The following is an 11,822-nucleotide window of genomic DNA, read 5'->3' as shown; positions in this document are numbered from 1 at the left end:
CATCCCATAACAACTTGTTAATATGATGCAAATACCTTTTAATTACATATTTATATTGTAAAGTTCGAATTTACATATTTGTCCCTTAATCAAATACCTTTTGCATATTTAACCCTGCCATCACTCTCCATCAAATGGTGTTATTGGACTTCCATCAAAGTGTGATTAAATTTATGAACGAGTATTTTTACCCTCACATAACCAGCTTTAAGAAATTAAAATTAATTAATTAAATTTATTCTTCTTGAAGCATGAAAACAGAATTTAAGCAATATTTATATTGTTTAACATCTACCTATAAAAAAAAAAAAAAGGACAACAGGTTATTGCTGTAGACTAAGATGTGGCTCCTCTCCTCGCCGAGAGAGCCTGTTGGAGACCTTCTTAAACTTTGGATCTCCTTCTAGCTCCTTAGATCTTGAGATTTAGATTTTGTTGATGGTGGTTGGCTAGATGCAAGCTATGAATTATGATAAGGGGATTGAAAGATAGAATTTTTTATGGGATTGAAGCTCTCTTCTCTAGATCTCTTTCTCAAATCCTAATCCAAGGCTTAGGATTTCAAAGTGGTAGGATTTCCCTAGATATATCCAATAAAAGCTTTCAAAAAAGTCCCTAAAAAATATCTCCTGAACCTCTAACAAGGGTGAGGTGCCTATAGACAGAGAAAAGTAGGACGAAGTGTTTAGATGTGGGATTCTAGCTAGATTCTTCTAAAGTGTCAAGCAAGGGTTAGCTTCCTCTTTTAGCCATGGATTACTAACATGGATGGCCTAGATTACAGAGAGAAAGCACAAATCAAATGATTGGCTACTTTTCAGAAAGGGAAGCGGCTAAACTAGTGAGTTGTAGACTGGGATATAAGGCTTTAAAGGTTCAACTAGCTAACTCCATAGCTCAAATTAAATAGGCTAAGGGTATGTTTGGTTACAAAGAAAATAGAAAAACTGAAACTTTTCCACGAAAATAGATAAGCTTTCTGGAAAATAGTTATATAAGGTTTTCAAAATTTATAAGTTTTCTAATGAAATAAGAAAATGGAAAACTAGATTTTCTAAGACAAATAAGTCTCCCAAGCATCATCAAGACATACCTTAAGGAACACTGATTTGGTTGAAATTTGAGAGATGGAAGAATGACTGTCGTGGTGAGAGCTAACTAATTCTAGTCCAAGTTTGATGCAGTTTGACTAAAGTCAAGATGGTCAAATAGGGCCCCAAATTAAGCCAAAAATGAAGAAAATATTAAAAAAAATGCAATTACAATTAAGAAAATAATAAAGTACAAAGCATCTTAATGAGCAAAATAAGAAGCAATTCAAGCATGAGCTAAGTGTGGTGGAAGTAGACCTGACCACGGTTCCGGAACCGTCGGTTCCGGTTCCACAAAAACCTATAACCTTAACTGGAACCGAAAATAGTCGGTTCGGTTCCAGTTGTAGAACCGCCGATTCCGGTTCTGGTTCTAGACGGTTCTGGTTCCGGTTATAAAATTTTGAAAAAAAATAGATTGTGTAATTAATTTGGAAAAAAAAATTAAATACAAATAGATTGTGTAATTAATAAAAAATGATAATTTATACCTCATTTTATTATTTACTCATCAATAGAGGGGGGTCGGTAATTTGGATCCTAAGAATTTGGATTTGGAACATATATTTTCTTGCCTTTATTTGAGCGAGAGGAAGACATTTTTGACAATTAGATTAGGAAAAATGAAAATATAGGAAGGTTATGAAATGTGTAGAGAATTGGAATAGATTGAGTAATTGAGAGAGTGAAAAATTGAGAGAGAAATTTTGAAAGATTGAGTCATTAAGTGGTGTGGTGAAAAAATTAATTTGGAGAGATATATATAGTGTTGGGGATAATTTTTGTTTCCCAAAATGCCCCTCAAACTAGCCGTTTTTTAGTTGTAATGAGGGGTAAAATAGTCATTTCCCAAAATGCCCCTCAACCTAGCCGTTTTTTAGTTGTTAGGAGGGGTAAAATAGTCATTTTTCAGTTTGAACCGGAACCGAACTATCGGTTCCGGTTCCATCAAACCTGGAAGCTTAACCGAACCGTATTCCTCAAGGTTTCGGTTCGGTTAAGAACCGTAAGACACGGTTTCGGTTCCGGTCCGGTTCTTTCCGGTTCAGTTCCGGTCCGATTCTCCGGTTAGAACTGAACCGTGGTCAGGTCTAGGTGGAAGCACTTCTTTAATGCTTGGTTGTCTCACTTGAATCCTCAATTAATTGTTTTCAAGAGTATATGGATATATGTTTAAATTTCTCTGTTGAATATCACTTAATAGCACTCAATATTCATTTTCTTTTTTCTCCACTTTGTTTTGAAAGCATTTATACCTCATAAAGTTGTTGGAAAATAATCTCTAGTCACCGAAAGGACGAAAATAGCCGTTAGAGGAGTAAATTTCTATTCTACACTCAGAAAAACTAGCAGTTTGAATTGTTAGACACAGAGGAGTCGACTTGTGGTCTTTAGGGGTCAACTAGTGGAAAGCTCGGATTGACTCTTGTGCTGCTTGCGTCAACTCGAGAAATTGCTATTTTTCACAAATCCATAGTAGGTGCAGAAAAATGATAAATCTCGCCTCGAACCTGATCCGAGTATTTATAATTCTTCACGAATTCCCTCCCTGAGGCCAAAAAACTTTCATTTGTATACAAAAATAGCTTTACCTGACCTGATCGATCCAACTTGCCCCATCAAACTCTATTTATCTTGCCCTGTCTCAAGACTCTACCTACCCATGCCCTATCTCGAGACATGTATAGAATGGGTATGGGTAATGACCTACCCAAATGATACCCAATCTATTGCCATCCTTATGATATGATGCATCTGCTATTCTTTCTCATGCCTCATCTTTCCAACCAGCTCCATCAAACTCTATCTATCTTGCCTTGTCCCAAGACTCTACCTACCCCCGCCCTGTCCTAAGACATGTATGGAATGGGCACGAATAATGACCTACCCAAATGATATCCGATCTATTGCCATCCTTATGATATGGTGCATCTAACTATTCTTTCTTGTGTCTCATCTCTCCAACATGTATTGTACAATATATTATATTGTTACATATAGGATTTGGATCCTTTCCTCAATCAAGAATTTGGACTTGATACCGATGTCATCTATATAGTACTACACCAAAATTAATTTCAAAAATATGATACCCAATACTATATAATGAAGCTGGTGAAGCTTTGCTATTTTTTCTCGACCAAAAAGAAAGAAAGAAAGATAAAGATACCCAATGCCACTGGTCTAAGTTCGCATTCTTCATGTTAAGCAGCATTAATCAAGAATTAACTTATACTCTAATCTAAAAAATAGGATTGACATATTCAACCAAGATGTTATATAGGTTATATTAGGAGAAAACTCTTTTGATATTTATATAGGAGAAGGAATATATGAGAGAAAGCTATATGTTTTTTTCTTCTCAAGGTTAGCTCCTATGCCACACGTAAAGTCGAGTCTAGCGCCCGCGTATGTGGCCACTAGCCCACTTACCTTAAAGCTTAATTAGGACTTTAAAGGACATAATTTCTATAAAAGCAAGATAACTTGATTTTACATATTCAATGTGGAACTAAACAAAGGGGTATTTTAAAACTTTTGAAACATTCAAAAGGAAAGAGATAAAGTTCCACTTAAAATTTAAATCCTTTTTAAAACAGACAATTTCTAAAAATTTCCAACAAAATAAACCAAGTAGACAACATAAACCTAGGCTTTTATGTATAGGCTATATAAGGGAAAGAATCTAATATTTAATCATCATCATAATCCTCATCATCTATAGAGTTTTTACAAGTTGAAAATATAAAAAACCTCTCTAACTGAATTAATTTGATTGGAGGACCTCCAATGTATGCAAAATAAAACTATTGATGGTAAAAGGATATTCTAATTATGCAAAATGCATTGAGCAAATACTCTAGCTTCAGGCAGCAGAAGAAAAAAAAATCTTACCGACAACTGCCAAAATCTATACAAAAATATAGAGCCATGATAAACCTTACATGATCCACTAGTGTCGTAGCTGATGCGACCTTAATAAAATCCAGTCATCTCGACTAGAAACAAATGGCTTTCACCATCATAATTTGCTAATTACAAAGGCCAAGAACAAAGAGTTTTCTGCTAGCCACAACCAAATAATCAGCAGAAGATATAGATACCAAATAGAAGAAGACTCATTACTACGATCCAACCTGCAGTCATTGTTTAATAGTTGGTACCATGCTAAAAGAATAGATTTTCCATGCTGCAGTCACTTGGGTTCAAAGAAGAAAAATACAAGTGAATTAAAAACATGCATCCGATAATATATATATGTACATGTTTCTATCTTGTCCCATATTTTCTGAACCATCATTTCCTCAAACTTGACATTGCATTTATTACACAACACCTAACATTATCTATTCATTACACCTCCATGATCTCGCAGACTCAAACCACGGTGGCCGGCTTTGACCGGCGCCGGCTGGCCAGCACCGGCGCCTCCACCACGTCCCCTCTCGTCCCGCAAATCGCCACCGCGTGCCGCATCCAGAAGCCGCTCATCTTTCTAGCAACCACCTTCCTCTCTTCCGGTTCCTTCCGCCGCATGCGGTGGTCGTCGGCGGTGCTGCTCGCCGCGATGAGGCGGTCGAGCTCCCTCGTGATCCTCTCGAGCTCGTAGAGGTCGAGGAGAGAAGTTGACGTCCCTGGGCCTGGTTCCGGCGATCCCGAGACCGCGGCGAGTGCCTCGAGTTTGTAGCGGGAGGGGCGGGGGGAGCGGGCAGCGCCACCGCGCGGGATGACGAACTCGCGGCCGGCCCGGCCCTCGTTACCGGAGCCGTGCTGGTACCACGCCCGAGCCGCAGCCTTCACCAGCGCCAGCTCGTCCTCCTCCCCCGATGCCGTGCTCGCCATTCCCTTCCGCCAATCCATGGAGGGAGATGGGGAGTGAGAGAGAGTTTGTTATTCAACCGACGAGAGAAACTTTGAAGGAAGGAAGGAAGGAGGCGTAGTCGTGAAGAGAAGTGGGCATTTATTTGTAGGGCCTAATCAAGTTTAGAATTCTACGGAGGCTTGCTTCGAGGAAGTTTCATGAAGTCATATCACGTGCAGGATGCAATAGCACGATGCTTTTGGAAACTTAGCGTGTATGGAGGGGACTAATGTTGCGTTCCAAAGGAGGTGACGGAGAGGACATGGTGTGGAGCCCGTCGTTGCTTGAGGGTGTCGTAGCGCTTGTCTGCGTCACGAAAGGTTGTGCACGGAAATGAATTATTTGGTGGACCACGGCAGAATCCGTGGCTTGTCTCCTAACACAACTTTTAGGCCGTCTAAATCATCATAGCCTATGCATGCAACGGTGATTGGATTAGCGTGGAAGACGCTGTATACACGGGTTAGTAAACATGGAATGGATTAAGATTTCAACGTTTTTTATTTGCAAGTTGCCCAAGAATTTGACAAAAACCATGAGTGTGTGGTAGATACCCATGTTTTGAGTTAAAAAGAGATCAACAAATCAAAAATTAAATCACTTTAGGTAGTGTTTGGTGATTTAATTGGGATTGCCAACGCATTGTTGATCTTTATTCTAGGATAATCGGATCTTGATAATCTAAGATCACCACGTTTAGTATGCTATATTTTAGTAGTTAAAAATTTTCAGGTATTTATAAGTAACCTATCTGGTAGTCCATAAAAATCAAAGATCACTGACTACATAATACCAAAATTAGCCTTCATATATTCCATAAATATATTTATTAATTGTATAAAATATATTATAATAAAATATTAATATGTTAATTATTAATATATTTCATACAAATGTATCTTTTTTTATAAATTATTAATCCTAGAAAGATCTATTAATTGTTATTATAGAATTAATATGTTTATATGTACTTATAATATATTGTTTTGTAATACTTGTATTTATTTTGATTAGAAAAATAAGGTAAATAAAAGTAATATATTAAATAATTTCATTATGTAAATATAAAGTGCAATAATATATTTCTACTATAATTTAAAATTATCATTGAATAATAATATGACAATAATATGATTAATAATATATTGTGGTATAATATATATCATAAATACAATATATTTAATATTAATATAACATAAGATCACACATATATAATATTGATATAATATATTAATGGTATATTGATATACCTATTTTTTTTTACTCGATTAAAGGGTATTTGTGTCCTCAATTTTCAGCCCAAGATCCTTGCTTTGGGGTGATCGTGGATTCTCGACGACGATATTCCATCACTAGGTTGGGTAGTGATTTGATGAATGTGGTGATTTGGGATCACTGCTATGTAGGATCACCATGATGCAACTAAATACGGGGATCTCATCATCTCCACCCACATCACTCTTGATCTTGAGATGATCACTCCATACTAAATGCCTCTTTAGAGTTCAAACAAAAAACAAACTTGCACCCTCTCAGTTACATGTAGGTCCCAGCCCGTGTGAGTGATAGGGTGTGAAGTTGAGGGTTAAAAAATAGGGTGCCTTAGGCATTACTCAATGTATTACTATATGAATCCTTGGCATTGTCGGCACTTTTTAGGTCACGTGCAAACACTAAAATGCATCACAGAAAGATGCCTCAAAGCTTTAGAAAATGTCAAAGAAGCATCAGTAATGCAAGCATGGAAAGACAATTCCATGATGCTTTTGGTTTGGTCTTTTTTTTTTTAGATAACAATGCTTTTAGGGTCACTAAAGGATGATGCTTTTAAAAAGTGTCACCTGGTGAAATGCCTAAACATGACTTCCTAAGATGGTTTGAAGCATCATACCTTGAAAGTTAATGACGCTTTGTCACGCCGCAAGTTTACAACACTTTTTTGCATCGCTAAATGATGACGCTTATTTGCATTGTCAATTTATCTTTTGCCAACACTTTAAAACATCGTTGTAATTAAAATATTGCGATGCTTTAAAGCATTGCCAACTTTAATATTTTTTTAAAAATAACAAAAAATAACAAAAATCTGTACATAATAACATAATTATGAAACCTCTCTCTCTCTCTCTCTCTCTCTCTCTCTCTCTCTCTCTCTCTCTCTCTCTCTCTCTATATATATATATATATATATATATATATATATATATATATATATATATATATAACCAAACACATATATGACAAAAGTTGCATAATAACACATGTATCATATATACAAATAACAAATATTTATATTATCAAATATAATTGAATGTCCATTACAACTCAAAAAACATAAAACACATAAAACTATACATATATAAAACACCCCCAAAAAGGTCGACCTAAGTCATCGAACGAGTCAGCCCCAGAATTGAGAAAACTAACTCCACAAGTACCACCGAAGAAAGATAGAGCATAGCAAAAATAAAAGAAAGCTTAAGATGACGCCTGAAGATTACGAATCGACTCTTGAAAATCTCGAGTTAACACCAAAAAATGGCAAAGTCGATCCCTCTGCGCTGGACAACAGTAATGACTAGTTTTTCTATGAATTAGAATAGTTATTTTCATCTTACAATGACTCTATTAACTATCTAACATCTAGAAAAGTATTCCAACTTTCTTCAAAGAATTTAAATATATGAAAACACCAAAGAAAAGAAGACCTCAAGCATTACAAAGTCAAATATACTAAAGTCAAAAAGAAAGTAGAAAGAGAGAGCTTGAAAGAGAATATCATTCAAGAGCTTGTATTTCAAACTGAAAGATTACATCTTCAACATTAGAGAGTTGGTGAAGCGCCTTCAAGAGCAATCAGGTCAACCAATAGAGTTAAGCTCTATTTATTGCATTTGTATTCATTATTTCATTATTTAGGAGTTATATTTTATTGTGTTTAAATTCTTTCTATCCTTTGTTGTAACAAGTTTCAGGGATTAAAACTTGAGAAAAAGATCTATCAAAACCTATAATTGGATTATGAAGATTTTGGTTAATTGCTTGAAAAATTAATTGGGTTGTTTGTTATCCCAAGAAACAATCGGTGCAGATTTTGATTGATTTTCTAAAAAAATAACTAGGTTGTTTGTGAACATGAAAAATAATCGGTTGTAGGTTTTGGTTAATTGATCTGAGAAAATTAGCTGGATTTAGTTGTAAACTCGAAAAACAATTGGACTGTAATCTGAGTTATTGATTATAATAAAATTTTTAAGAAGAAAATCTTAAGGAGTGGACGTAGATGCATGGTTAGCACCGAATCACTATAAATCTTTTGTGTTTTCACTGTTTGATCTATTTGCCTTTCATCTTCAACTTATTTACTTATCTACTAACTACTAAAAGTTCATATTTTTCTATCAAACTTTATTCTGTTATATTTCTAGTTAAATTTTTTGAAAAAATCAATTCATCCTCCTCTTGGGTTGCATAGCTAGGCAATAAAACTAAACATATGCTTGCACATGTCCTCACAACTGATGGTTCTCATTTGTGGATAATTTACTCCAACATCTAAATAGGCCTATCAATTTTAATCTTAATCTCACCATAATAGAAAAAAATAAATCTTTTCCATGACCAAAAAGAGTTGTAGTTTAATTTGGATGGAACTGGGAAAGAAAGAGGGGGGGGGGGGGGGGGGATGCTAAACTCCTTTTCTTAAGAAAAAAGAAAAAGAAGATGACAATCTTTAATGACTATCCAAGATTAATAATCTTGATGATAGAATGGATCGGAGATTTCTCCATCAACAAGAAGAAAAAGCTTCAACCTAGTTTTGGTTCTACATACATCACCACCTTCTAGCTTCGCGATGTTCTCTTCATTTTGAAGCTATTAATTTAGATCTCAATGTCCTCATATATTTTTCTCATTATTACTTGTTAGGCCCTCTCAACTATTGATTCTTTTAGCTTTTAGGAGAAGCTTATTTTTTTTATTACAAGCGAAAATAGTGGAGAGAGAGTATGGTTTGTATGTGATTTTCCATCTGCATGAGTGGAAGAGAGAGAACGGGAGAGAGATAGAATTTTATTATCAAACTCTTCATGTCTTCTTGTTTTATTTATTGTAGAAAATGGCACAATAGCTTAAAGGAAAGATTCTTATTTAGGATGGCACAATAGCTTAAAGGAAAGATTCTTATTCAGGGCATCATGGATGCATCTATAACACCCCCGATCATTGTACATGCTGCTGTCCTCATAGTTTTAACATGGTCTGGCCAATGCAATAATTCCATGAAGACTTTTTTTAATATTCACAACTTAATGGAAAGATTCTTGATTAGAGGCATCCGGGTCGCAACAACAAGTTTGAGATTTGCTGCCTGGAGTTAGTTGCTGACATTGACCATCATAGAGCCCTCGAACACTGCAAGCCTTGCTGCAGTCATTGAAGTTTTCACATGGCCCAATGCAATAAGCAGGTTTATCATTCACGGCTCCAGCTGCAAACCATGAGAAGTTATAAGCAAGTAGTTTTTAACTATCTAAGCCATTTATGAACAATAAAAATGCATTTGCAAATTAAAAATGATCTACTTTTTATTTCACTTTTTTTATATATATTTAGACTACTCTTACTTTTTATCAAGAAACAACATAATATGAAAATTTTTGAAATATCAAAATTTTTGAATGCTTTTGTCCTTGGCCCCATGAACAACACCAGCGCTTCAATTCAAGAACAATACAAGCATTTATCATAAATCATGTCAATTCACTATAAAAATATGCATTCATTATAAACAACTAGCTGCAGATTTGACTCTATTTAAACATACATCTAGAGTGTATGTACTAGGGGTAAGGGAAGCATTTGAAAATTTTATAACCATGCCATTAATGCAAAAAATAGAGGCATTGTTGCAATAAATCCTATGACACAAAGATGTTCACATGGACAGAAAGTAGAAACATAAAGTAGTTTGGTGGTTCAATAATGAAGACAATATTTGGAAGTTAAAATAAAAAAAAGGGATAGAAATTTGGAAGTTAAAATAAAAAAAGAGAAAACTAGCGATAAGATTTTAGTATCATAGCCTCACAACCACAATGGGTGGTCACAAAGCGTTATATATTGACAATCAAAATTACTAATATTTAGCACATGTAGTTTATATTATCCATTAAAGAGAAGAAACTTTTGAATGGAGACAATAGAGAGGGAGAGAGAAAGTTTCTTGAGTAATCATGGATAACTCGTGATAAATAATAATTTTCATGACTAAGTAGATAATTCTTAATTGATTCTCTTATCATCAAATATTTTGGAGAACTAGTTGATCAACAATTTGAATCATTTAATTTTTCTCATAAAAGGCATTTGATTCATTTGATAGCTAGGAAAAAAATAATAAATCACAAATTAGAATAATAAGAGCTGGCACAAGAAGGGGGAACAAAAATCATAGAATCCATGAGCTAGACAAGATACAAACATGATGCTATAAGGAAGATAATCAACAAAACTGGAAACAAGTGCTTTATGGCAGCAGGCATAACATTTCTGGCCCCCATTTATCAGCTGTCCTCTCTTGTTGTCTTGCTCTTTTTGATATTGTGACCAAGGACATAATAGAGACCTGAGTATATATAGCTCCAAAAATGCTTCAATATCATAGGAAAGTAAATATTCTGATTTTTTTTCGTAATACAATGGAAAATAGTAAATGCTTGGATGTGATAAGAAGTAAGTATTCAAAAGTTGGATATGGTACCAAAAATGCTTGAAGGATAAAGGGTTTAAAAAATTTCTGAATTTACTCATAATACAAAGGATATGGTACATGCTAATGATTGTAGATCTTTGAAATTTAATGCCCATGAAATGTAAATATGGTTTTAATTTATATGGGACCATATTTTTGCTTATATGTATGTGTTGTATTTTCTCCTTTCCTCTTATTTTCATTGTGATAAGCGGTAAGTCTTTAAAATTTCTTCATGATACATTGGGACATGGAACCAAAACTGCGTGGATGATATAAGAAAGTAAATCTTCTGAATTTACTCACAATACGGTGGGTATAGTACATTCTAATTGCTAGTAAATGCTTGAAATTTAATGCCCATAGAATGTAAATATGGTATTAATTTATGCAGGACCATATTTTTGATTACATGTGTTTGTTGTATTTTCTCCTTTCCTCTTAATTTCATGGTGATAAGCGGTAAGTCTTCAAAATCACTCATAATACAATGGGATATGGTACCAGAAGTGCTTGGATAATATAAGAAAGTAGATCTTCTAAATTTACTCATAATATGGGGGATATAGCACATACTAATAGTGTCACGCCCCAAACCCATCACTTGGGTTGGCCACATGATATGACCATATGAATTCTAGAGCGATGCTCTAGAGATTATCTAAGGCCTAACGTAAACAAATATCCAATAACTCAACCATTAATAACCAAAGAATTCAACTAAATAAATCCTCCATATTTAAATAGTCAAACTCATTCAACAACAAAATATTCAATTGTTCATTTGGCAACAGAAAATAGGATAATTAACTAAAAACTCTATTGCTCAAACTCTATGTCGACTTCCGAAAGTAAGCATTCTCCAACTTTAGAAAAAAAGAAAAAAGATGATGTGTGTTTTAAGCCTAGTAAAAATCCTCCACGCATGCACACTAGCATGAATATGGAGAGCATCTCAGCTGATATCACAAACGCCATATTTCACACGTGTAGTATGAGGAGGGGGTCCTCCACCTGAAGATCGAGCAGCTTAAGGCTCGAGAACAAAGAGCACTGAAGCAGGCTCGAGATGCGGTGCAACTCTTCCAGGAGTCGGAAGAGTTCCGCGATTTGA

The 11,822-nt window shown here is 34.9% G+C and overlaps 1 protein-coding gene across 1 annotated transcript; it reads right to left on the bottom strand.

The window, feature by feature from the left end:
* Positions 1 to 4,469: 4,469 nt before the first annotated feature.
* On the bottom strand, positions 4,470 to 4,934 carry LOC120111744. Its single transcript, XM_039129630.1, has one exon. The coding sequence runs from the start codon at positions 4,932 to 4,934 to the stop codon at positions 4,470 to 4,472; it is 465 nt and encodes a 154-aa protein (XP_038985558.1).
* Between the last annotated feature and the right edge of the window lie 6,888 nt (positions 4,935 to 11,822).

Source organism: Phoenix dactylifera, chromosome 8, assembly GCF_009389715.1.
Source record: "Phoenix dactylifera cultivar Barhee BC4 chromosome 8, palm_55x_up_171113_PBpolish2nd_filt_p, whole genome shotgun sequence".
NCBI classification, from domain to species: Eukaryota; Viridiplantae; Streptophyta; class Magnoliopsida; order Arecales; family Arecaceae; genus Phoenix; species Phoenix dactylifera.
The sequence above is the reverse complement of the archived record's forward strand: the minus strand, read 5'-3'. Positions and strand labels throughout refer to the sequence as shown.